General features: G+C 45.2%; 1 protein-coding gene across 6 annotated transcripts in view; it reads left to right on the top strand.

Annotated features, from left to right (window-relative positions):
• SRGAP3 (SLIT-ROBO Rho GTPase activating protein 3) overlaps positions 1 to 27,995 on the top strand; it is a 266,808-nt gene that overhangs the window by 154,920 nt on the left and 83,893 nt on the right. For all 6 annotated transcript variants that reach the window (XR_012906465.1, XM_075938720.1, XM_075938717.1 and 3 more), the window contains one exon: positions 14,967 to 15,129. Coding sequence is in view for 5 of the 6 variants with exons in the window: in XM_075938717.1 (XP_075794832.1) it covers positions 14,967 to 15,129 (163 nt within the window). In the remaining variant the exon portion in view is untranslated. The remainder of the gene's footprint in view (positions 1 to 14,966; positions 15,130 to 27,995) is intronic.

Here is a 27,995-nt window from a genome sequence, read left to right as displayed (position 1 = left end):
AATACATAATCAGACACAGCGACTTGGAGTGTAATAGCCTGGAGCAAAAGCATTAAGCTGGATGTAATACATGTGGAGTTGGGGGAAGGTGGCAGTGGAGAAGAAGGGGAGAACTTTGGAGAGGAACAGATGTCACTGGGTGACCGGTCATGAGGCAATACTGCTTGACTGAACTGACTTGAGTTGACTTTTGAGAGACAACTTCAACCCTGAGATCTCATCCTTGAGGTGCAGGCATGCATTGGCAAAACATTGACAGGACTTAGGGGAATTGATGTCATATTGGTAGATAAATCTTTCTTAGCCTGGAAGGAGTGTTTTTTATATTGCCATGGTGAAATATTAGTGCAAAAGCACATTTAATGATTCTTTCATCAAGAATAAGCCCTAGGCATTAGATTATAAGGTACCCAATTAGCTCTGAGTCCCATCCCAAGAGCCAGCTGCCAACGGAGGTTTCTCTGCGGGACACTCAAATAATGGCAAATGTTGACAAAAGGCCAAACCCAGCCCTGGTGTAAGAAGATTCGATACAATAACAGTTTGCAGTAGCATGAACTAGTCACCTTTATTGACTTTTGTGCCATTATGCCCATGGATAGCAAGGCTGGATTTAGCCTCTCTCTCTGGATTTTCATCCATCATGTCACTTTCAGTCTTCCTGTCCCCAATATTATTTTATCGGATCCACCATTTCTCCATGCTCCATCCATTCACAGAACTGTTATCATCCATATTCTAGTCAGTCACCATCCTGAGTTGAATGGTTTGTGCTACCATGAACCATTACTTCATTGGAGGAAATGGCTTATAGGTCCCCTCAGATTTACCTGTTCTGAGATCTTGTGATAGGAACTAGTGCTTCAATCAGTACTGTATACTGTAAACTGCCAAGCAGAAGAACCATGCCCCTGTGTTGTTCTGAAAGGGTTTTGTCCCAAACAGCTGTGCAGCAGATTTCTTCCCTAAGAAGAGAGGAGAGGGGCATCCAATAGACGTTGTTGAAAAATGTATAACAGGACAGTTTTGCATTAGAAAATACAGTCTTGTCAAAATTGATTATTTATGGGAATTTGTTGATATCAGAGAATTTTTAATGGTAGAGTTTCCAGATGAATTATGTTTACTTTTTTTAGAGGGGCAAAGTCAAAATGTTTTCTTTAATTTCACTTTGATGACTTGTATTAAATATTTTACATTTATATGTAGTATTTAATATGGATTATATTTTGTATTACAATGAAAATGTTTGGCATTTCCATTCAGTTGTAGATTTTGAGATTTCAACTTTAAATTCTGATTTGGAATGAAAACAAATTTCTTAGATGTCAGAATTTCCAACAAAACAGTCATGTTTTTTGGCTATGAGTTATTGAGCTTGGGTCTCAAGTCTCCAGGCACACTTGGATTCCCTTTATAACTGGCCAACCCATGTCAGGGTCAGTGACTGATGTGCATGACCCATAGGCATTATGTGGCCATTGAAATGTTTCCTATGTGTATTAACACCTTATTTTAAGCATTGTAACTAGCAAGTTTGCTGCACCAACGGTTTAGATTTGAAGTACAAGTTGAACCTCTCTAGTCCAGCACTCTCTGGTCTAGCAACATCCATTGTCCAGCATGATTTTAGTTAGCTGGATGTCCACTAATTATGGATGTGGCCAAGTTTCCGGTGGTCCCATAAAGTTTGTTTACAGCCACTAGTCCAGGCTGCCAGTATTCTGTGTTGTTATTTAGCTCTAATTTATGCCTAAATGACTTCTAAGAGGTGGTAGTGTTGGTAATTCTGCTAGACAATATTGACCTCCTGTCATTGGCAAATTTTCTGGTTCGGCACTGGTCAGGAGGTCCTGACGGTGCTGGACTAGAGAGGTTCAAACTATACAGACTTATAGTGGGCATGACCTTTGGGATATTTTTCAAAATGAAAAATTGAACAGCGAAGAAATCAACAAGAACGCAACACCTCCACATATAGCATTCCAGTTTGCCAAAGCCCCACCTCCAGGCTTCTTCTGAAGTATAAGATTTGGGCAGAATGCCGGACCTCATAGAGTAAGTGTCTGATCCTATATTGAGAATATTACATTGCTTGGTGACATTGCTGGAAAGAAAGAGAACAGGTTTAGAGGCTGTGACAGCCCAAAGGAAAGGTGGAAACCAAAATTGGAGCAGAACTCTGGGTCTGTGTAGAGCATCACAAAAATGTATAGTTTAAAGTAGACCTCTGTCCCATGTGTGCACATAATGGCTTAGAATCCTTCGGAGACGGGTGATCTCGGTTGTTACTGCTGTTTTAAAGTAGTTCATAGCGGGTTCATTAGTTTTGGCAGCCAGATGGAGGTAGGAGTAGCATCTGGCGGATGGACTGAGCAAGCCCGGGAACATACTGTGAAGTCTAATTATTAGTAAGTTCCAAGCCAGTGCAGCTGGAGGGTGCCAATTGCCCTATGTTAATATAACTGCAAGGCTAAGATGAGAGCAGGCTAGGGGAAAGGTTAAACCTACTCTTTGTTTTTGTCCTTTAAATGACATTTATTCCATAAATAAGAAGAGAGTCTTAGAAATTAGAGGTAGAAAATCCTTTTTAGATCCTGTCTAGTCACTTTGCCTCGCTTTACTTCTCTCTGAAATGCAAGTAACATAGCCCCTTTCTCACAGGGCTGTAGCAAGGCTTCATTAAGTGTGTTAATATTAATAACTTTCTGTCAATAGATCCCTATGCCCTTTGCAAAGGAGGTCAGTATTATCCCCATTTTACTGATGGGGAAACTGAGATTTAGAGCAGGGACTGACATATTTGCATGGTCACCCAGTAAACCAGTGGCATTGGCGGAACTAGAGCCCTGGTCTCCTGAGTCCTAGGCCTGTGTTTTTCTCCACTAAGCTACATTGCCTCTCCTCTAAACCCCAATATATTTGTGAGAGTTTGTGTGACTGTCTGTTTGTTCAAGAACTCCTTCTACATGGTAAGAGCTAGGACCACCAAATTTGGTATATAACCTCCTCTTTCCAGAACTTAAAGCAAAGTAAAGGTTTGGCTGTGCCAGGAAGGTGGGGTGTGCCTAGAATAAGATTGCTCCTCATAAAAACATACATACAAGAGACAGTCCCTTTCACCTGATTGGTGATTCTAACTGGAGGTTCCACCCTTCAAGAACTGCCCCACTCCTGAGCCTCTCATCCCCAGACACTCTTTAGGGAGGGGGGAGGCTGCAGGTGCCCCCCTGATTCATACAGGAACATTGCTGACTGTACCCCTTCATAAAGGAACGAGGGGAAAGTGCACAGTTTGCTGCATTCCTCACTCTGGCTGAGGGGTGCAGGGGGCAGATGAACCTGAACCTGCCCCAGCCAGGAGACATCCATCCATCCCTCGGCTGTGCTGCTGGAGTTGCAGCAGCCATGGAGAAGCACTTCTCATCTGGCCCCAAACAGCTGTGCTGAGAGAGGGTTGGGAGTTGGTCTCCTCACCCCAGGGCAGCCTGCATATTGAACCCCTCATCCCCAGACTAATGAATTAAATGAAGCATGAACATTTTCATTTTATTTTCCAAAGACCAAAAATGGAGTTAAGGACCTGAGCAACGCTAGGTAAATCTTCTAGTACAAAAACATATGTGTTAAGGCACCTCTTGGAGGTGTGGTGCTCTTTTGTAAAAAACGTTCTCATCCTGTGGTGGTTGTTTTTTGTTTAAAGCTTATTTTTTTTCTGCAATAGTACCTAGTTATTCATTGGGAATCTTCCTACAGGACAGAAACTATGTTCAACTGTCTGGGCCAAGTACAATCTTTTTTTTTTTTTTTTTTTTTTTTAAAGGGAGGAGACTTACTCATGAGAGTATGTTTTAAAAATGTCTTTATAATACATAAGGCCTGGTGAAAACATCCTGCCCTCATTGATTGCATTGCAACTATTAGTGGGGACTGCATGCTCAGCACTAAGGTGATATATTGTCCTGAGTGAGATCACAGAGGTAGCCACTTTCAAAGCTGAGTCTTCGGACAATTTGAAGGCTGATTGAAACTGGAAATGTTAATGAGAATTGGAGGAGGGGAGCTACACAGTGGGATTAGAACAGCTCTTTTTGTGGGGGTGTTTTGCAGTCCCCTAACCCCTCATCTTTCTAGTGGCCAACGGAGACAGAGTCTAGTTCCCAAGGTTTAAATTCAGCAGAGTCACAATAAATATTTTCAAATCTGCAGGAGCTCCAGCTTGCTGCGCAGGGCTGAAGCCCTGAGCCATGGGGCTCCAGGAAATAATCTGTGAGAATTTAAGCCCTGCCAGCTTCCATTAGTGCTCTGAGGCGTAGCCGGCCTGTCAGTGCAGCAGTTTGTTGCTGAATAGCACTGGGGGTGACAGTTTAGCCAGCCATGTTGGGTAAAAGGTTTCTTCTTCCGCTCTTTGAAAAATGCAAGCGGGACCCCCACAAAGCTGGAATCAATACAAGAAAATCTGTAGAGGGTAAGGCTTGTTGCCAGTACAGTCAGTGTGGCTGAGCTGGTGGAAAATTGGTGCAGAAATCTTGAGGTGGAAGGTTTAGTTACTCCTCCCACGATGGAGAGTGGTTGCAGCGTTTCTCCACTACGGGCGGCCCCCAACTTGCGACGCGATTGGTCCCCAGGGAAGCGTCGCAAGTCAGGGGCATTGTAACTCAAATCCTCATTTATGATCGGTGCCATGCGCTGTCGTAAATGCGGCCAAGGACGTAGGTCAGGGGGTTTCAGCCTTTTCCACACTTACAAAAATGGTTGTAAGTGTGGGAGGTCGGAACTTGGGTGGTCACATGTCGGGGGTTTCCTGTAGTGGTGAGTAGAAAGCTGGTTCTGCTTGAGAAATGGGTTTGGGGAGAATAACAAGATTGCCCAGGGCATCCTTTGATTTCCTTCACTATCTCTGCAGCTTCCACAGGTGGGCTGCTATGGAACTTTGGTAGGAATGAAGCTAGAAGGAAGGCAAGCATCTTGAGGTGAATTCCCATCTTCGCTTTCCTCTCAAGGTGCCATTTGCTCCCTGTGTCACTTTGGGGGATGGTGGACAGCAAATAAAGTGATTGCCACATAGAACTCGCAGCTTTGCTTTTCCAGGACAAAATAATAAGTAGACTTTACAACGTGATGTTTTTTCTAGTGAAATTGCTGGAATCACAAGAATGAAATAATCTTTCTTCCCAGTCAACTTGGATGTAATGTACTTGATCTTTTCCCTTGGCACCCTTTCCCAGAGCATCAGAGGGATTTCTCTTTGGTTTGCAAGGTGACATGGACAGATCGTAATGACCTATGGGAGGCTGTTGCCATTACTGACAGCAGATTTGGCAAGCAAGTTGTCTTGGATGCTCAACTTACCACTGTAACTGCAAGGATCAGAATCCATGAATCATGATTGTGGAAGTCCAGAAGAAGAGGCTAGACCATGTACTATCCATCTTTAACAATATCACTAGCAAAACAAAAATTGGCACTATCACATTAATACTGAGTGACTGTGTCAAGGCTTTTCCCCACTCTGGCACGACAAATGATGGTGTAGGGGGCCTGCAAGAGCGCTCCGAAACTTTGCCTCTACGGGCTCTGGTACAAAAACTTCCCCCCCCACAAAATCCTAATACCCAGATTTTGGGGGACCCGCTGCCACCAGCCAAGTAATTACCCCAGCCTCCATTTTACTTGGAATTGGGAAAAACAGAGGAAATCCTCAAACAACAATGGACTCTGTCCTTGTAATTAGGCACTGAGTCCTAAAGACACAACAATCAACCAATACCGGTTAATTAGAAAAAACAAACTTTTATTATCAAAACAAACATATACTTGCAAGCATAGTAAATTGGCTAGATGGAAGGAGTCACCATTAGATATGGATATTCAGGGAAAAAATTCTGGGTTGTAAGGCTTAGTTATAAAAGAGAAAAAAAACCCACTTGGTAAGCTCAGGCATTATTTCCAAATCCCCAAACATGGAAAACAATGAACCCTGATGGACTATCTAAACTTTTCCCTACTTAACACGTTTTAAGAAGTCTGTTCTTGGAGAGAGAAATGTCTCCCATCTCTCTCAATAACTGGGAGAAACTGCTCTGAATCTCAAACAAAGAAGAGAGAGAAAAACCCCTCTTTTCCAGTTTGAAATTCCTACCTGCATTGTTATTCGCTGATCACCCGATACCTTGCTAGGCACCTGAGTTAACCCCTTAGTCACCAAGTGCTGGTCAAGAGGATCAGAGTGTAGTTTAGCGTCAGACTCCTTAGCCCGCCTGATATGAGAACTCTAAGGGTGCGTCTAAATTGGCAAGATTTTGCGCAAAAGCACTTGCTTTTGCACAAAAACTTGCCAGCTGTCTACACTGGCTGCTTGAATTTGTGCAAGAGCACTGACTTTATAATGTACAAAATCAGTGCTTCTTGCGCAAATACTTTCACGCTCCTGCTCGGGGGAAAAAGCCCTCTCGCGCAAGAATACTTGCTCAAGAGGGCCAGTGTAGACAGGGAAGAACGGTTTTGCGCAAAAAAGCTCCGATGGCTAAAATGGTGATTGGGGATTTCTTGCGCAAAATCACGTCTAGACTGGCCACGGATGCTTTTGCGCAAAAGCATCCATGCCAATCTAAATGCTCTTTTGCGGAAATACTTTTAATGGAAAAACTTTTCCGTTAAAAGTATTTCCGCAAAATCATGCCAGTCTAGATGCAGCCTAAGAGAACATAAGTGCTTTCTTTGAAAAACAAACATTTCAAATTTTATGCATCTGAGATGATTAGTTAACCTGCTATGTCTGAGATGGAAACTCAAGAGAATTGTGAACAGTAAACTTAACTAGAAGAGCAATAAAGGTTCCAAATGAAAAATGGAAAATTATCTTAATAAACCAAGCTAGCACAATACACTATGGCTGTGTCTAGACTGCATCCCTTTTTCATAAAAGGGATGCAAATTAGACCTATCGCAATTGCAAATGAAGCGGGGATTTAAATCTCCCCCGCTTCATTAGCATAAAAATGGCTGCCGCTTTTTTTCTGGCTCGGAGCTTTAAAATAAGGGATAAGGGGTCTTTCAGAAAAGGCTTTATTTTCCGAAAGATCCGCGTCTAGACTGGCGCTTTTTTCTGGCAAAGCTCTGAGCCGGAAAAAAGTGGTCTAGACACAGCCTATCTGTTCATCTTAATGTTTCCTCTGTCCTTTTTTCCTAGTTTGCTCCTTCCAACCTAGAGAATACAGTCCATAGATGCTTCTCTTTAGATCTGCTGTTGGGGAGGGCAGGTTTGCTTTGCTGTAAATTCTGCACTGCTCTGTGCTACTAACGGGCTGTTTTAGAATTTGGCCTGCCTTTTTGGGCAAGTTTACACTACAAAATTAAGTTGGTTTAAGTTACATTGATGCACAGGCACTGCACTGCGGTAATTGAATCTGCTTTATATGTCTACACTATATGCCTTGTGTCACGAATGCATGTTGTACCTATTTAACTCCCATTGTGGGACATAGTGGGATAGTTTCTGAAAGACAGCAACAATCGATGCAAGCAACACAGCATCTACACCAGGGGTGGGCAAAACGGCCTCCACAGGCTGGATCCGGCCCGCCATGTGGGTTGATCCGGCCTGCAGAGGCCCTGCCAGTTCCCCGCCCCCAGGCCAATTAGGGTTTTCTCTGCCCTGCCTCCGCCCTGCAAGGAGTGTGCAGCGCTTAGAAGCGCCACATTCTCCTGGTAGCACTGAAGAAAACTTCATGTGCTCCCCTGCCCCCAGGCCATGATTGGCCTTAGGCGAAGAAGGGGGAGCGTGCGAAGTCTCCTTCCACCACCAGTGGCGTGGGCTCCTAGGGAGAACCTCTGGGGGGGGGGGGGGGGGACAAAGGCACTCCCCCACCCCCAGACCAATCAGGGAAATACCTGGCCCCATCCCTTCTGCTTGAGGTCCCGCCACTACCAGAGCAGCCCCAAGGCCACTTCAAAAATTTCTGAAGTGGCCTCTAGCAAAAGATTATTGCCCTCCTCTGATCTACACTGACACTGTGTCAACCTAACTACATCATCTTAAGCCCTGTTCCTCTCATGGAGATGGAGTTAAGTCAGTGCAGTGGGTGAATAACGTTGGTGAGAGCTACATTTTAGTGTAGACACAGAATTAGGTCAATATAAGCTGCCTTTCCCTGACTGATCTCTGTAGCATAGTCCAGATGTTTCGTCACTTCTTATAATAGGAACTAACTTACCCACAGTTGAGTCTCCCAGTTGCAGGGTAAATGCTAGTTCAGACTTAAATGATTAGTGAAGTTCACTGCCTAGTGACTGATTTGCTGTGTGCATCTTTGGTGCAACTTCATCAGAGAGCGTAACTTGGGTCCACTTCATGAAACAGAGCTTAAAAAAATCAGCTTCCCTCAGTGACTTAAGTGGGCACCAGATCCTCATGCCAGTACTCTTCGTAAGTAGCTGGGAAGATGTACTAGGGATGCATGTGAAGCGGCACCTCCCCCCCCCCATCCCTTTAGGCCATGGAGGCTTCCACAGACCTGTTGTGCAGTGAAAAGCTGGAGAACTCATGTGCCAGAGGATTCTTCAGCCCTACCTTTCCCCATTTGGAGCATCCCCATACACTGCCCCCTTGCCCATGTGGATTATGCTGCTAGAGATGGTCGGGGAGGAGTGTTACCCCATGTTTACACTGAGAGGAGTTCTGTGCCCCACTTCTGGCCATACCACATAGGGGTCTGAGAGTCTGCTGCTGGCTTTGAGCTAACCAAGATGGCATTTCGAGGTTGGGCAATAGAAGCTCATGGATTTAGATCTACAGATCTCTGGTTCAACCCACTGCTGGTGACCCACCCAGGGACACTGTGTTATGTATCTTATGCTGACCTTGAGATAGTGACGTGCACCAAACTATGCCAATGCACTCAGAGGGTTCTAAGTACAGCTCTTTATTTGTACATGGACCGTGTAGCCCTATACAACACGAGGTATTCCTGTCAGGTGACCTCCTAAGACAGTCTCCTTGCATCAGGCTGGAGACCCAGGATGGTTGTGTAAAGTAACTGTAATTGATGCACCAGGTGTTGAACTAGGGACCTCCAGAACTATAAACAAGAACAGCTACAGTTCGAGGTGAAGAGAGAGGACCTCAGCAGACTCCTGCCCTGTGTGGGCCAGGCACTGAGAGGGGTCTCAAACACACATTTACCAGAGGGTTACGTTGGCTTTTAGTCAAGCCTAGGAGAAACAGATACGATCCCTCTATCTCAGTGGCTGGATTACCAGGGTGTGTATTCCTTCCAAATTTAGTACTTTCCTGAGCAGTCTGAAGGCAGGTCTGCACTGTGGGGCAAAGTTGACCTAATTTACACAATTCTAGCTACATGACTATCATAGCTGGAGTCGACGTACCTCAGGTTGCGTTACTGCGGGGTCTTTGCTGCCAGGGGGTCGATGAAAGAAACTCTCTCATTGACTTCCTTTATGCTTCTCATTCTGGTGGAGTACAAGAGTCCATGAGAGCAACTGGCAGTCGATTTTTAGTGGGTCATAAATAGACCTGTTAAATCAATCCCCAAAAGATTGATCCCCCACATTACTGATCCCCTAGTAAGTGTAGACAAGTCCTGAGAATTGAAGGCTTTGGCATAGAACCTTTCTCTGCCTCAGGTTTTCAATTTTTAAAAGGGATGGAGTAATACTTCCCCCCCTTGCAAAGGGGGAGCTAACTGATGTTCATGAAGCGCTTTGAGACCCCATCTGCAGCTTTTTTTAAAATATTGCTTGCATCTGTGAAAAGCAGTGGACTGTGTATTGGGCAATATATTTCTGGACCTCCCCCCCCCCCATTTTTGGTGCAGATTTGCTGTTTAAAACTGCTATTGAGCATCACTTTATTCATAGCCAAGTGGAGTGTGAGGCTCAGAAGATTTACTCACAGAAATTATAAGTCTGTCTCACTGGCCGCCTGAAATTTTGCCAAGTTGGTGCGTGGAGGGAGGGGCGGAGGAAGGAAGGAAGAGCAGAGTGCCAAATGTGTATAGTTAGAAATCCTCCCAGAAAACTTGTCTGCTTCCTAGACAATTAGATACACCAGTCTAGGCAGGCTCCCGTTTACCTTGACACTCCTAGGGCTTGTTATCAAAATTCTCATGCTATGAGGTATTGGTTGTGGACACTGTTGGAAATAGTATGCAAGCAAACTGTTGTATGAAGTATACTGCTCTGACTTGCACATTTTGCTGTGTAGAGACTACATTGTGTCCCTGAAGTGTAATGTGCCTACAAGGGGAGAACATTTTTAAAGGCATTAATATCCTTACCAACTGGTCCCTGAACTGAAAAGCATGCTCCTTTAGGGGGATGCTATAGGGTCTGGGACAGCCCCTCATGTGAGGAAGGAGAGAGCCCCTGCTTTGCTCTGGCCCCACCTGAGCCCTGGCCCCCACTCATGGCCCTGCCCCTGGCCCCATCCTCTGCTACCAGCTGGGGCTCCACTGTCAGCCCTGGCCTCAGCATCTGACCATTCCTGCCCCCAGTTTCAGAGCTGCACCCAGGTGCACCTGACCCCAGTTTGAGGGAGTGAAGGAGGGAGGGGCACAGGCTGGGTAAGAGGAATTGATACAAGTCTAATGCACAGAATGACACAAAATCCAATCTAATCTCTGGGATGGACCCAGTCTCTCTCTAAGTAGGTTTACACGTTAGGAGGGGAAAGGTTAGAAACTATTGGCTCTGTAAAACAGATTATGTGTAAAGATGTCACTCTTCATCCAAGGACAACCTTGTCTCTGGGGTCAATGATCAGAAGAGTTCCATACCCTGAAAAATGTTTCTGTTTTTCTGACTTCAGGCAACTGGGAGGACGTTAAATAAGGACAAAGCTGTGAGTGAACCTTAGAGAGTATGAATGGCTCAGCTTGTAGAGACACTTAGCTGAAAACAGAATATACAGATTTTAGGCAGGCAGGCTTTGAGTTCCTGGGTTGGTGACGATATTTAAATCAACAGCTCCTTTCCTGCATTATCCTTTTTTAAACATATCGGGTCACGACCCAAACTCCTGACTGATTCTTAGCAATATTGTCAATGTCAAGTATTTAAAAATGAGAATTGGGCCCCCCCAAAAAACATAAGATTTGCTTTCAAATTAAAAGATTTTCTTTCAACAAAAGTCCATATTGGGTTCTTTCTGTCTTGTGGTTTGAGTCTCCAGCCTGTACTCTGGACACCTTCTCAGGCTTTTCTCCACTATCATGACAGCTAGAATATTAATGAAAGCTGAGATTCTCACAGAATTACCTACGTGCAAGACCTGAGGCCTTAAGAAAAATGCTAAATATCATGGGACTTGCAATGAAATCATAAGTATTGACAAGGCTGCCTTGGATACTGAAACAGTACTTCAAATATCACTCCTACTGCTATATGTGCACTTTTTACTGTTTATTTGTAGAGTGCCTAGCACTGTGGAGCTTTGATCCCGGATTGGGGCAATGTAGTGTTTCAGTAATGCACATAATTAATAAGGTCTGGGATACAAAAATACGACAGCTGACCCCTAATACAAATGCTTCCTTGCAAAAAGAGAAAAGGTTCTTGTCACAGAGGTGAGCTTTTCATGGTCTCCCCCTTCTCGGGGAGTGTGGCACACTCAATTTCCTCAGTTTCCTCCTACCCAGGGTTTTCAGTATATTCTGCAAGTTCACGTTGCTCAAGCCTCTAGCTGCATTATGCTCAAAGTTCAGTTCCCTGCCAAGTTAACAAAAGTCCAGACAAACCATTTCAGCCTCAGCTCCAGTTCTCAACTTGGAAGTCAGCAAACTCTGTTGTTCTCCGGCACTTAGCCTTCTGGGAAGTCAGTTGGCAAACTCCTCTACCACTCTCCTGTCTTCATCCTCCTCTCGGTTCCTTCATAGATCTCCTTCCAGTCCTGATTCTCCCTGATCATTTGTATCTCCAAATGCTGCCCTGACTTGTTACTTGGCCAAACCGGGAGCATACTTGCTGGATCTGTTTTAGTCCTCTAAAAGTGTGTATGTTAGAATAGAATAAAAGCGGTGAAAAAAGTTCAGTGATTCCCAAATTTTATTGGTGTCACGGTCTTAAGAATTTGTGGTGTAGTTGACTGATGGTATGTCAAGCTCATTTGCTAGCGTACCACAAGCCCCCACTGAACTCTCTCTCTCTCTGCCAATACTAGCATATTCCTAAAAGCATATAACCTGTCATTTCAGCATTGTATTTTGTATTTTTCATCTTTTTTTAGATGCACATCTTGGGTGTTGACAGCTCTGGATGCTTGCTGAGATTGCTTAGCAGCAAACACTCAGTCTCATACTCTACTGCTCATTTTGATTTTTCTCTCCTTTTAGAAAGCAGTGTGTGGTGAGTTGTGGTCACAGAAGACCTCTTGGGACTGTTCCCCAGTGTGCTGTTTATGCCACTGAAACCCACCTTTTTGTACTCTGGGTCTCCCTACCACCTTGACCTTCTGGGACAGATTTTCTGGTCTCCCTCAGAAAAAGCACAGAGTTTGGATTATCACCCCACTGAAGAGCGATGCAGACACTTCAGCTGTGTCAGGATGCACTTCAAGGGCACGGCACCCAGGAAACCAACCCTCAAAAGGGATCAAAACCCCAATAAGTCTGTCTTTCTCTGAGTAAAAGTTTGACATAAGTATGTTTGCCCTTTTTATCAAAAAGAGAAAGAGAAATGCACACTGATTGTCCTGCCTTCCCCACAGGTAACAGTTAGTTATTTACACTGACCTTGATAGTAAACAAAAGTGTTTTTATTAAGTACAAACAGTAGGATTTAACTGGTTGCAAGTGAAAACAGACAGATCAAAGTAAGTTACAAAGTTAAAATGAAAACAAAACACACAGTTCTAATTCACTAAAAAACTTATTGCAAGCAGATTCGTACCCTAAAGAGCTGTTCTTGTTCTAGGCATAATGTTTGGGTCAAAGCTGATTTTTCACTCTGACTTGGGTCCCCCGCCCTCTTTTGGAGAGTGTCACGCCAGCTGAAAACCAAGTCCTAGTAATTTCCCCTTACTTAAATAATTCCTCCTCTCCCCCCCGGGTGGGAATCTTTTTGTTCTCCCTTTGCCCCTCCATGGAAATCTACTCGGCTCAAAATGGAATCCCAATACCAGGAGGTACAATCACATGTCTTACTAGTCCAATCACCTGTGGACTTATACGTCATATTTCTAACCTTTCATACAAGAATAATACATGCACCAAAATAGGTTATAAGATCCAGCAGACTGTAACATTATAAACTGACAGGTTGCAGGAGGTATTTTGTTCAAAGCATCTCTAAGTGGCACATATTTATATTCCAGAGGCAATTTTCATAAAGCATTTTTTGGGGGCCCTCACACAGTGTTTCTTTGGAACTGTCCTTGTCCAGCTTCTAGGATTTGGAAACCTTCTGCTTCACACTGTGGCTATTTGTGTTCCAGTGCACTGTGCAAGACGTACCTGAGGATATTGTTGATGTTGGTAGCATGAGATGTGATGAATAACTATCCTATCCTTTCAACAGATCTGCACACCTAAGGTTTCACATTCTTTTAGCTCTGGGTATAATAAATGCATCCAATAAAGTTGCTACTTTATAAGACCTGAGGTTTCACTCTAATCAGCTGTTCCCAGCTGGAACAGCTTGAATACAGAACACATGCTGTGAATGGAAATCAAGTAGTTAATCAAATACTGTAGTGGTTTTAGTGAAGATGACAAGGTGGACTTCAGGTCTGTTTTGTTAGGCAGAAGGTATAGTACAGGTTGAACCTCTCTAGTCCAGCACCTTTGAGACCTGGTTGGTTCTGAACCAGAGAATTTGCCAAACCATAAGAGGTCACTATTGTATGTAGTTAGGAGGATTTATAGCTGTGGTGTCCTCACAGGTCTCTGGCTCCCTCGATGATGATAACCAGATGATAACCAGAAGGCTGCTTGCATGTGTGCTCAATGATGTGGGCCCGGTTGACCACAGCAGACCCTGAGAAGGCCCCCAAAGATCACAAACCAGATAAAGATCGAAAGTGCCCAGTCAGGTTTATTGTTAAGCACAGTACAGTGATGGTTGTCAGTAGACTCTACTGAATCACTACACACATGTACTTAGAAAAATGGCCTCAGCTCAACTAGTGGGAAACTCCCACTGCCCCCCGGCTAGACAAAGTCTGTCCGTCCCCCCTCCAAGACACCACTTTATATACAGGTACAAACAAATTACATATTACTGCTGAAGTGTCAGGTTGCCACCTTCTGACACTACGTAGATACCACCCATTGCCCAGTACCTTGTGGTTTGATTAGATCATCTCTATCAATCATGCTGTCATTTTAGACCTTACCTGAATCTGAGTTGGTATCTGTGGGGAGTGAGTACCAAGGTCTTTTTTTAATGAGCTGGTGGTACCATGTACTTTCAACTTACGACTAGTACCAGTTACTATTCTACATTTGGGCCTATTACTAGATAGTGTTATATGCTCTTAGGCCTGTTTATGCCAAGTTCTGTGAGCAGGAGCCTGCCTCTTGCTCACAGCTTAGCTTTGCTTTATGTTAGCCATGTTTTGTCCATTGCTAGCTAGGCCTCAGACCAGACCTGTGCTTATGTTTTAGGCCTTCATTTTACTACATTGTCTAGCAGCATTACTGACACTTCCACTGCTTACTGAGCTCTTAGAAGACATTTAGGGCTAAATAACAGCACAGAACACTGAGAGCCAGGACTTGTGGCTGTAAACAAGCTTTATGGGACTGTGGAAAACTTGGCCACATTCATGATAAGTGGCCATCTGGCTAACTAAAATCATGCTGGACCACAGATGTTGCCATACCAGAGGTGCTGGACTAGAAAAGTTCAACTTGTAGCAGATTTACTCAGTGGAGGATGATTGTATCGATATCATTGATAGTATCCACTTGTGAATTAAAAACCTCTTTGAATTGTTCATCTTTCCCCAGGAAGGATCAGCACCTCCTTTCCCCAGTGAATTGCTGGTATCTGGTTTTGACCCAGACTCGACGAGAGAGCAGAGACCATGCTACCCTGAATGACATCTTCATGAACAATGTAATTGTCCGCCTCTCGCAGATCAGTGAAGATGTGATCAGGCTCTTTAAGAAGGTAAGCAAAGCAATGGACAGTTTTTATTATGAAGCCATCCTTGCGTTGCTCTGTGAAAAACTAACTTCCAATGAGATTGTTCATACACTGGAGGCCCATTGAAGATGGGAGAGTGATAGTTAGAAATTGCTTCCAGTGAGCTCAGATTTTGGGATTAAGTTCAGCTGTTAAGTAAAATAAAGCAATCTGACATTCTTAGATGAAAAATGCAAAACTCTTCAAACATATTAAGATAGTGTGGACATGAGATGTGAAATGTCTTGCTTTTGCGGGAACTAAAGAAACCTACAATTAAACTTCAGCCCTATTAAAGTCTGCCAGGGTATGTCTACACTACCCCGCTAGTTCGAACTAGCGGGGTAATGTATGCATACTGAACGTGCAAATGAAGCCCGGGATTTGAATTTCCCGGGCTTCATTTGCATAAGCCGGCCGGCGCCATTTTTAAATGCCGGCTTGTTCGAACCCCGTGCCGCGCGGCTACACGCGGCACGGGCTAGATAGTTCGGAATGGCTTGCTAGTTCGAACTATCTAGCCCGTGCCGCGTGTAGCTGCGCGGCACGGGGTTCGAACAAGCCGGCATTTAAAAATGGCGCCGTCCGGCTTATGCAAATGAAGCCCGGGAAATTCAAATCCCGGGCTTCATTTGCACGTTCGGTATGCATACATTACCCCGCTAGTTCGAACTAGCGGGGTAGTGTAGACATACCCCCAGAGAGTTGAACAACGGCAAGATTTCTGGAAAGTGTCTCTAAGGGTATATCTACACTACAGAGTTAGTTCGAACTAACGGACGTTAGTTCGAACTAACTTTCATAGGCGCTACACTAGCGCTCTGTTAGTTCGAATTTAATTCGAACTAATGGAGCGCTTAGTTCGAACTAGGAAAACCTCATTTTACGAGGATTAAGCCTAGTTCGAACTAGCTAGTTCGAATTAAGGGGTGTGTAGCTCCTTAATTCGAACTAGTGAGAGGTTAGCCCTCCCCAGGTTTCCCTGGTGGCCGCTCTGGCCAACACCAGGGAATCTCGTCTGCCCCCTTCCCGGCCCCGGATCCCTTAAAGGGGCACGGGCTGGCTACGGTGCCCGTGCCAGGTGCAAGCCTGCCAGCACCCAGCCAGCAGACCCTGCACCTGGCACGGATCGAGCCATCCACCCGATGCCCCCCAGCCCTCCCCCTCTTCCCGGGACCAGGCTGGCGGCTCCCGGGAGCTTGCCCAGGACCGCAAGAGGCGGGCACCCGCTTGGGCTAGTGCAGACATCGTGAACCTCGTCCACGATCTCCGCACCAGGCACAGGAAAGTGGCTGGCTAGGGCAGGAGAGCTGCCAGCCTGGCCACCCAGGAGCAGGTGTGCTTGAAAATCAAGGGGGTCCACTGAGACCCCCGACCCTGAGCCCTGAGCTTACAATGGCCGTCTTGGGTCAGACCAAAGGTCCATCTAGTCCAGTAGCCTGTCTGCCGACAGTGGCCAACCCTAGGGACCCTGGAGGGGATGGACCGAAGACAGTGACCAAGCCATTTGTCTCGTGCCATCCCTCTCCAACCTTCCACAAACCTTGTGCAGGGACACCACTCCTACCCCCTGGCTAATACCACTCCATGGACCCAACCTCCATGACTTGATATCACTTCCCTTTAAACTCTGTTCTAGTTTTAGCCTTCACAGCCTCCTGCAGCAGGGAGTTCCACAGGTTGACTCTTTGCTTTGTGAAGAACAACTTTCTCTTACTAGTTTGAAGCCTGCTACCCATTCCTTTCCTTTGGTGTCCTCTAGTCCTTCTATTATGGGAACTAATGAAGAACTTTTCTGTATGCACCCTCTCCACCCAACTCCTGCTTTGAGACCTCTATCCTGTCCCCCTCTGTCTCCTCTTTAACCTCTCTTCATATGGGACCTGTTCCCAACCCCTGATCATTTTAGTTGCCCTCCCCTCTCCCACCTCCTTTTCCCAGTCTCCCCCAGTTTTGTTCAATAAAGACAGATTCCATTTTGGAAGACACGTTATCTTTATTTTGTACATCAAGAAGAGGGGCTAGGGAAGGGTAAGTGGAAGGAGGTGAGGGAGGAATGGGGCACGAGCCCCCGATGGGGAGGACTGGGCTGGCTCTGCGGGCTTCTGGGGGTGGAAGCTCTCCTGCAGCCCCCCAATTGCCCCCTCTCCCCAGATGTAAGCCTGCGGCAAGTGCAGCCGGGCTGATGGCCGAGTGGAGTGATGTGCCCAGTGTGGGTAGTCCGGGCACTCCAAGCCAGGACTGCTTTGCAAGCGGGGCACCCCTGAGAACTGTCTGTCCGGGGTGGGGGTCGGGACCCTTTAAGCACCGCCCTCGGCTAGCCTGAGACAGCAGCTCCACGCTCTAAATCCTCCTCTGATGCCCTGCCGGCACTGCTTCCGGCCATCCTTAAGCCCAGTTCAGGGTCCACTTAATGTGGACATGCTAGTTCGAATTAGCAAAGCGCTAATTCGAACTAGTTTTTTAGTCTGGATCCGTTAGTTCAAATTAGCTTAGTTCGAATTAACTAATTCGAACTAAGTTAGTTCGAATTAACGTTGTAGTGTAGACATACCCTAAGAAATGGAAGAGAATTGAGACTTCCCAGTTCTTTCTAAATTCCTAGCTGAAATTTTCTTCAGTGCATCTGCTGAACCAATCCCAGGTACAAATGTATGCACGCTGGACCTCTCTGATGGCCTTTTGCAGAGCTTATGATTGGAGTACAAGTGTAGCATCTTGTTTTCCATGCTAATTGGCTAGCTAATTGCTTGTGAGTGACTAGGATCGGTTCCTTGCTCATAAAGTCTCCTCTTGCTTTTAACTTAATAGAGTTATTGCTCCAATCCCAGTTTGGTTGAGGCTGGGTTTGAGGTTTCAGGCTAGTTATATTGACAAGGTTAGTATTCAGGTTGATATTTGGATTTGGCATTTCCAAAGTATCAGTGGCCAGATTCCAGCCCAACAGTAATCTCATGGGCTCAGATGATGATCCTGTGAGCTTTCTGACATCCTGAACGGTGGGAATCTGGTGGGATGACCAATTATCATTAAACTTCCACTGCTGTGGACCAAAAATCTCAGGAAATCTGGACATTTGTATGACATTTCAGGATCTAACCTGCAGCATTTCTGATTTTAGAACTGAAGCTGTACGGGCAAGTGTTGGTTCTAGTGGCCTGAATTTGAACATCCTTCTCCTTTGCCCATAATTGCCTGGATGTTTAATAGGGCTTGGATTCAAGGGTCCAGTTTTTACCCAATTCAGAGTCATGTAGGACTCAAAAGAAATTATTTACATTTTACTTTTATAGATATTCCTGTTCTTCCTAGTTTGGTCCTAATGTGCATCTTTGGATGACATACCTCATTTTAAATCACAGTAGCAAATGTCTGTGCTTGAATGGTAACTAGGCAAGGGTGCAGGGTTTAAAATATTTTAGTCGCTTACCAGGTTAAGGTGATAAAATATTTCATTGACTAGACCATGTTACATTTCTTGGTCTTTTTTCACTTGATGGTACAAGTACTTTGCGTAGAGGTTGTTCTTCTGTCTACCCTTTCCCCACTCTCTCCTTCTTTTCCCAACAGAAATAAAGTACAGTGATTCCATTTGCAGTCTGTCAGAGCCAGCACCTGCTTTTAACCAGGAGGAAAATGTACAATTGAGTTGTGGGGTTGTGAGATTTCACTTTCATTTATCCCTTGGGGTTTAAATCACAGTAGGACTCACGTGTCCCTAGAAATAATGATCAACTAAATCACTGAAAAAGCTTATTTTGTGTTATCATTTGCCATGAACATATATTGGGAGGCTGACAATTTAGAGGATAAGCGTTATGTTTTTAACCCTCTGTGTACCATTGCAGATGGAAGCTTCAGAACTGAGTTGTGGGTTTTCACTTCTGTCAGTGTTTTGAGGAGGTGGTTCAGGCACAGATGGATGAATTGGAGCAGCCCAGAAATGAGACATGGAAAATATCTATTAGATCATCCAATCTAGCCTTTGGCCAACACAAGATTATTGCCTAAAATATATTTTCCAGTGTTTTGTGCAGTGTGGTTTTGAGTACAGGCAGTCCCCGGGTTACGTACAAGATAGGGACTGTAGGTTTGTTCTTAAGTTGAATCTGTATGTAAGTCGGAACTGGCGTCCAGATTCAGCTGCTGCTGAAACTGATCAGTTTCAACAGCGGTTGAATCTGGATGCCAGTTCTGACTTACATACAGATTCAACTTAAGAACCCCAGGCGTCCCCAAGTCAGCTGCTGCTGAAACTGATCAGCGGCTGATTCCAGGAAGCTGGGGGCAGAGCAACTCTGCCTCGGGCTTACTGTAGTCAGCCGCTGGTCAGTTTCAGCAGCGGCTGACTTGGGGACGCCTGGGGCAGAGCAGCTGGGCTGCTGCTGGGTTGCTCCAGTAGCGCCACTCCTCGGCGCTACTGGAGCAACCCAGCAGCACCCCAGCTGCTCTGCCCCAGGTGTCCTGATTCAGCCGTTGCTGAAACTGACCAGCAGCGGCTGAATCAGGACGCCTGGGGCAGAGCAGCTGGGGTGCTGCCAGGTTGGTCCAGTAGCGCCGAGGAGCGGCGCTGCGGGACCAACCCAGCAGCGCCCCAGCTGCTCTACCCCAGGCGTCGTGGGCAGAAAAGCCTGGTCTGCTGGGGGGGAGGCGGCACTAGCTGCGCCCCTCCCTCCCCCCAGCAGACCAGGGAGACGCGGAGCAAAGCCGCAGAGGACACCCGCAGCGGGACAGCCCAGGCGTGCCACGGCTGTCCCGCTGCGGGCGTCCTCTGAGGCTTTACTCCCCGTCTCCCTGGTCTGACCAGCAGACCAGGGAGACGGGGAGCAAAGCCTCGGAGGACGCCTGCAGCGGGACAGCCCAGGCGCGCCACGGCTGTCCCGCTGCGGGCGTCCTCCGAGGCTTTGCTCCCCGTCTCCCTGGCCTGACCAGCAGACCAGGGAGACAGGGAGCAGCTTTTCTCGCCCCGGAGAACGCGGGCGGCAGGACTGCGGCTCATCTGGGCGTCCCGCTGCTCCCGTCCTCCGGGGCGAGCAAAGCCCCTTTCGTAACTGCGGATCTGACATAAGTCGGATCCGCGTAACTCGGGGACTGCCTGTATATCAGTTAACGGCACTTCTACTCCTTATTCTGGAGAGAACGTTTCATAGGCTATATTAATAGATGAGTGTAATGCAAATAGGCTAGCACCAAAAGGGTTAAATACATCCTTAATTGTTCTTCATCTGTTTAGTTTTGCTGTAGATTGCTCTTTGATGGTAAATTAGAGTAACATTTGTTTCCAAGATGTCACTTTAAAATCCCTTACTCGAGGATTTATTAATGGATTGTGACATGCTGTGGGTGCATAAAGGAACTGGAAGGTTTTGTGACTTCTCCCCTTGCAAATGTATATCGAGTTCTCATTATGTAAATTTAAACTATTGCAGTAAAGTGAGGGATGCATAATTGGTGAGCTATTGGACAGTGTTGTCTTCAAGTCGTCATTGTAAAGTCTCAAATCATTAAAGTTCAAGTCCCAAGTCGAGTCTCAAGTCTTAATTTAAAAAATGTGAAGTCACTTTTGTACAAGCCATCAATATTGGCATTTTCGGACAATTTTTTCACCAAGTCGATTTAACAAAATGAGCAAGTCTCAAGTCACAAACAATGAACCCAAGTCAAGTCGAGTCACCTAGGCTACTTAAGTTGGACTTGAGTTCAAGTTGTGGGACTCAAGTCACCAACTCTGCTATTGGGACATGCATAACTAAGTTGCTTTTGATCAGTACAGTGCTAGTTTGCCAACAGGTTCTGAGAGGTGCTGAGTTCCTTTACCTCCTACTGACTTCAGTTGATTCCCATCATGATCCTCAGCCAGTGAACTGTAGCTTTGTGTTTTTGTTGTTCTCCACCAGAGATCTTTACTTTGTAGATGGGTAGGTTTCTGCATGGCTAGCCCAAGGGGCAGCAGCAGCAGCCCACTGACTTATCCAAACCTGAGGGGAATGGGAGCTTTGGACAGACTCGGCTGGTGTTTAGGCATGTCTTTTGCCTATTCCCTGCTCTTGGAACATCTTACAGAAAGCACTGGCAGCTTTGTTAGCCCTGAATGACGAGGAAAAACTACTTAGAAATTCCCTTTCCCAAACCTTAATTCTCCTTTCTGCTTGTGTATGTGGTGTGTTTTCTTTCTCTTCCTCCTTACTGGGAATTATGAACCCGGGAAAAACCCAGATGCAAGCTGCTCTCCTCAGGGTGTTGGGCTCTAGTGTTGGTTATATAAATCTGTTTGTTTGGAGCTCCAGGGACAAAGATGATTCCAAGGGTTTTGGATTTTGATGAGGCTTGATGAAGCAGAAAATAATGATCTTTTCCACAGCTGGGTTCTGAACTCCCCTTGTCACTGGGCCTTTTAGTGAGAGCCAAGGTAAACCAATAGGTTTAAGATTTTAAGTTGGTGGAAGTCAACATATTTCTGTTGAATTCAGTGGATCTACAGTAGTTGTATGTCTGCAAAGTATATCAACATGGCTCAACATGTCAAACTATGAGAAGAGTTTTCCTCTTGCTTTGGGGGACGAAGCAGAAATTAGGATGACAAAAGGATTTTGATAGTAAAGAGAAGTCACATTTCTTGGCAAGCCATTATCATTACTAAAGAGGCCCCAATAAACAAAAATCCTGTTAGCATTCTACAATATGGCTAGGCACTATAGCTTACCAAAAAAAAAAAAAAAAAAAAGGAAAAAAGTAGAGAAATTAAAACAAAAGAAAAAAGGAAGTGATGAAAATCAACCAGCCAACTTCAAAAAGGAAATGGTTAGAGAGACCAAAATTGAAGTGTTGATGAGGGTTAAGAACCAGGGATAGGAGCAAAAGAAAAAAACAATACAGGGCACAAAATACAAATTGTGTGGGGGGTGGAGGGGGAAGATGACAATCCTCAGTTTTCTTATGTGCCTGTAAGGTATGTTACCTACCTATAGTGCTAATTATTCTTTTTTTTACTAACCTTTTTGCACAAGATTTCCAGAAAAAAAATCAACTCGAGGCAGACCTCAAACATGGCAAATTTGAGCCCAAATAGTTTGCCGGAGTTATTTGCCACTGAAAAGGAGTTTAAAATGTAAACGTTGCCTTGTACTTTCCAATAGACTGTGCTTATCTTTGGGCCATTGCTGTAGAATAAAGGAGTATTTTAATGGATTGTCAGTTTCCTTAGAGCAATACTAGGTAGTGAGAAATACTTTTTCATCTAACCTCGTAATTATTTCCCCCTCCTTCCATCCCATGTTCATTGGCTTCAGATGACATTGCATCATTATATTGTGACAACTGCATCAGCACTCACTGTGACACAGTTATTTGGGATGTGTAAGTTGGCTGCGATAGATTTGCTTTGCAAAGGAAAGGGTTATAATCCCTATGTGATGGATGTGCGAAAATGTCTAATCCGCATGACTGATCTCTGTAGTAGGTGGTGCAGATTTCACCCAACTATAACCCACCCCGTATATTTGAATTTTATCATAGTAATTAAGTCAGGGGCAGGCAATAATTTTTGCAGGGGCCCACTCCAAGAATTTGGCAAATGGTCACGGGCCGCACTTTTTTACTATATTGAAGGAGGGTGGTGCAAGGTCTGGGACAGACTTTGGGGTGAGGAGGGAACTCCGGGCAGGAGACTGGGGTGCAGGAGTGGATGCTGGGTCTGGGAGGGAGTTTGAGTGCAGGAGGAGGTTGTGACCTGAGGCAGGGGCTTAGGGTGCAAAAGGGGATTCTGACCTGGGACAGGAATGTACTGGATCAGGGCCTCAATTGTGTTGGGTGCACGAGGGGGTTGTGGCCTGGGGCAGAGAGTTGGGGTGTGGGAGGGGCTCCAGGTGCAGGCTTTGGTCAGAAGGCACTTACTATAGGTGGCTCTTGGACAGTGACACAGTGGCCCGCTCAGGCAGGTTGCTAGCCTGCTGTGACTCCACACGCTGCTCAGAGTTGCCAGCTGCTGGGGCAAGCATGTCTCTGCACATCCCTTGAGGGGAGGAGAGCAGTAGGTCTTCATGCACTGTCTGCACTCGCAAGCACTGCTCCTGCAGCTCCCATTGGCTCACTTCCAGCTAGTGGGACTATGAGGATCGAATTGGGAACAGGAGCAGTGTACAGAGACCCTATGTCCCCCCACCCTCAAGGCGCACACACGTGTAGAGACACTAACTAGCTGCTCTGAGTGGTGTACGAGGCAGCGGCAGGCAGGCAGCCTGCCTGAGTGCCCCACTGTGCCACAGGATGTTAGAGGCTTGGAGAGTCATAGCAGGCCACCCCTGAATAAAATTAAGTATGCAGCCTCCTTCACTCAGCAATGCATTAGAATATGTGTGGAACCTACTGCCACAATCTACACTGCCAATTGCAATGCCTCCGAGCTACCTATTTAAGTTGAGCTACCCATATCAGGTGACTCTGTCTCATATCCACGGCTACTTTGCCTTTCTTCTACGGGCATGGGACTTGTCATAATCCTCACAATAGCTTACTGCAATCTTAAAACCCCAGCCCAAGGCCTTTCATTAGTTACGCTAAGGCTGGGTAGTGTTGTTCTGATGATTTTTATGATGAAGGAAAAGCCCAAAGGGCTATTAAATGTGTCTTGGTATCTTTATAAAAAGACTCAGTAATGGTATCACTTTTCTTGTTGCATTGGTCTGTTAAAGTTACAGTGACAACGGGCAATTATTCTCCAGTGGATGTATTTTCTTGTTAGGTAAAATCCATCGGGCCTCCAAAGCACAGTGGTAAATTTCAATAGAACAGTTTATAGTCCAGCACACTGCCTGCTGACCAGAGCTGCTTGAAAATTTCAAAAGGAAAATTGTTCCATTGGATGACGAACTCTCCTCCTACTCCATGAGGGAGGTGAACCCCACCTTGGAGGTAAAAAGAAAGAGGAGACCCAGCTAAGGGAATCTTCCCAGAGTTTCCAGGCTTTTACTTAAGCTTGCTTCACATAAGAGATGATCTGGGCCATTATTAAGTATTACTGATAGCTTCTACTTTATTGCCTTCCTAAAAACTGTTTCTGAAGATGATCCAATCTGATCTCCTGTCCGTATAAATTGGTGTCCCCAATTCAGCCTCAGCGTGTTGTTTTGGTAGATGTCAATGGTGGTTGCTGTCCTATGAGGGGGAAGCGTTAGAGGGGGCAGTCACCCAGAAGGGGTTCTGTTCTTCCTCCCCAGCTTCACTGTTGCGAGGGATGGAAATAAACCTGCTGTTTTGTTTTTGTTAGGACAGAGCATAGGAAAAATATAAAACAGACACACACATTGCTGTATCTGAAATAATAGTGCTCTTATTCCCTGAGCTAGGATTTAATTACTTGCCATGCAGTGAAGTGAATTTGGTTATGTTGCATACTGCAAAGTTCTGGATAGAAATCTAATGAGGATGTGGTGTCTGCAAATAAGGAAGTTCCTTTTTTAAAAAAATAAACACTCGCTGTCTGTCTTATGGGAGCTGTGCTGCTGCTGGCTGTGGTCCCCCCCCCCCTTTCCCTCTTGCAGAAGCAGTAATTTTAATAAGGTCTCCTCAACTGAACCCATTTTGTGCTTTCTCTCTTGCGCTCGCTCTCTCGCTCTCTCTCTCTCTTTCTCTCTCACGCTCTCTCTCTCTCTCTCTCGCGCTCTCTCTCTCTCTCCAAGTTACTGCTTTTTAATAGGAATGGAAGGCATAAATCAAGCAGCTAAATTAAAGGTTGGATTTTTGCAGATGGTGCCTGCCGATTGGAACGTGCTGCCTGACATTTTGACTTTGTCGCCTCATAAATATATGTATATGTAATTTTTCTGTTGTTTGGAAGAGAGAGGGTGAACTCTGAAGAGTGTCCTTTGGCTTCTTGCCCAGCTACAACAGGGAAAGGATCTAACATTGTAAACAAGTGAGTTGTGGTCTTTGAGAACCTAACTCTAACCCAACCATCCAGAGCATCAGGGCTCTCCAGGCAGTGCACTGCTGGCAAATGGCATGGTCTACCCACTATGTGGGAGTCGGTTTGTGGGTGGTAGAAGGAAAGAAGCTTATTAGGCATCTTGGGGGCTGCGACGGCACAGCTCAAATTAGAGCAGTCTTAGGGCTGTTCTAACACATGCTAGGGAGCATGCTCACAGCAACCTTCAGAATCTAGGAAAGTGCAAATAAAGTGCTTCTAACTGAGCCCATTTTTAAATGTGCTGCACACCTGCCACTCCATTGTCTTCACAGGAATTTGTGGGTAAGGAGCATTTCCAAAAAGTAGGCCACTTATATTTAGCTGGGTTCAGGAGCCTAATTTTAGGTACCCAGGTTTGAAAATTATGGCCTTGATCGACTTCCTTGTAGTCATGCAGGAGGTCAGTGGCAGAAGCAAGAACTGAATCCAGGAACTGAGTGTCTTGTTTCAGTGTCTTAACCACAAGACCGCCCTTCCCCCATTTAGTTTGGGAGGGGTTTGGTCTAAGGGTTTTGGCTGGGCAGCTGCAAAAGACAGAGGTCAGCTATGCAGTTCAGATCTCCATCTGAAATCCTCCAAACTCAGAATATTTGGAGCTTGAATTTTAGATTAGGCCTGGTGTGGGAAAGATTAAATAGCTGGAATACTAATCGTCTGGATTTTAGCTGTGAATGAAACAAACCTTTGTTAACTCTACATTAATGGAAAGCCAGTGCTAAGATTTTCAAGAATAGCTAGACATTTTGACTGCCTCAATGTGAAGGCCCAACTGGAAACACCCAAAAGAAACCTGATTTTTAGAAGGCAGGAGGTACTTTGCTCCTGAAAATCCAGTTTCTTTAAGGCATCTTAGTTCAGGTACCCAAAAAATCAAGGCGCACCCAATTCCTAGTCACTTTTGAAAATTGAATTTTATTCTTATTTGAAATATCATTCAGAGTTAAATTGCAGAATGCTAATTGGCTATATTCTCTGCTAAAGTCTGCATACTAAAGACTAACTTTTAGTAAACTAAGATTGAACTTTGCATGTGTGCAGTTTACCTATGCAGCTTTAATGACTGTCTGATGTGGGCTTCCTTGGTTAAAACCATCCAACCAACGGGCCCATGAGATGTTGCTCAGATTAACGGCATGCACAAAAATACAGTGAGTTCTCTGAGGAACTCTAAATTACTGCTTAGTGTTTGGGGTATCTGCTTATTTTAAACCTGTCTTCAAATTATAATGAATGTGCCAAGGCCAAAAGGAGCCCACAGAGGGAATCTGGGTAAAATTACAAGGGAAATAGGAAAATAGTTGATGCACATGTGCAGTAATATCCAACTACCGGATTTCTAAATAGGATTTGACTTGGTTTGCAGCCAAGAATAAATGATTAGCAATTCCCTAAGAAATGTCCTGTCCTGTGAAATGTTATATTCAAGTTTTTGTGGAGCTGGGAAGCTATGCCATGATTAAAATCTGCATCTCCTTGCCTGGCAAAATAAAATAACACACTCTCCCCCCTTCCCTCTAAACATTAATATCATGATTTCAGCACAATCAGAGAAAAGGTTGCCAAGCAAAAATACCCATCAAACTTAAAGTTCAGAGTGGACTGTCTTCCCTAATCTTTAAAAAACTTAAAAAACAACAAATAGTCTGGTAGCAAGGCTTAGCCAGCACTGCAGTGGAAATAGAGGCTTTCATTACGCAGCACTGAAGTGCTTCCTTTCGGGTAGTTTTTTGACCGATATTCATACAGACATTGTCCCATCCCAAGTGAAACAAAAGATGGGTAGAAGGGCTATGTCAGATATCCTCTTAGCTTCCACACACTGAGCAGGATTGGGTGGGATCATTAGTTGAATGCGGGATTTCTCACAGTCACCTACTAAAGGTACCCATGTGATTCTGGAAGCTGCACTCAGCCCATTAAATTGGTACTGAAACAAAAATCCTGTGTGATGGTGAGTGCCATGCTGCTAGCCATGCTGTCTTTCTTGACCATTTGAGCTCGTCAAAGTTGTGATAGCAATTTTTACAGCAGTCAACCTTGGCGCCCAGGTGAAATTCCCCTATTGGGAATTACATGCTTCCAATCTCAATTCTCAATGTACTTTCAACTGTATGCAGTTAAGGGGTGCCCAACCCATTTAACAAAGAGAGCCGAAACAGCAGTGGAAAAAATGCAAAGAGCTGCATCAGGATTGTTGAGCAAAAAAAAAAAAAATTAAAAAAGGAGGCTGCCCCTTTAAGAAACAAGCTTAGACTTTTTTGGCCATATCAGGTGCCATCCTGGGCGCCATTTTGAATCGCTGCCCTGGTGAGCACAGGGGGGAGGCGGGGAGTGGGTGGGAGCCATTGGGGGGGGAGGAGGCTCAGCAGCGGCTTCATGAGCCACACTTTTGGAGAAGAGCCGCATGCGGCTCGCAAGCCATGGGTTGGCTACCTCTAGTATACAGTATTGCTGTGTGCTGCTAAGCCATACCGTGTTCCTTCCTAGAGTTGCCTTCCGCATTCCTGTCTCCTGACATTGGACAGAACCCCCAGAATGAGAAGAGAGAAACATGTTAGACCCCCCCCCCCCATCCCCCGTGGTCAATGTTGAATGGAATGAGCTAGTAGTGAAATAATATTTTCTGTAAACTCAGTTTCATAACTCTGGATTCCAATGCAAAGAAGTTACACCAAGGCCCGGACTCGGTGAGATGCTGAGTGCCTCAGGCTGGAGTGGGAATACCTGAACACAGAGGGAGCTGGGGCTACTCCGAACTTTGCAGAGTCAGAGACCTTATGAGAAATTTTTTCATCCAACTGTATAGCTCATCACCATGGTGTCTGAATTCTGACTTAGTTGCTAGGGGGCAAATATAAGTCTGGAACGAGGAGTGCAGTAATTGAGA

The sequence above is a fragment of the Pelodiscus sinensis genome, chromosome 11 (assembly GCF_049634645.1).
Source record: "Pelodiscus sinensis isolate JC-2024 chromosome 11, ASM4963464v1, whole genome shotgun sequence".
Lineage (NCBI taxonomy): Eukaryota > Metazoa > Chordata > Testudines > Trionychidae > Pelodiscus > Pelodiscus sinensis.
The sequence above is the reverse complement of the archived record's forward strand: the minus strand, read 5'-3'. Positions and strand labels throughout refer to the sequence as shown.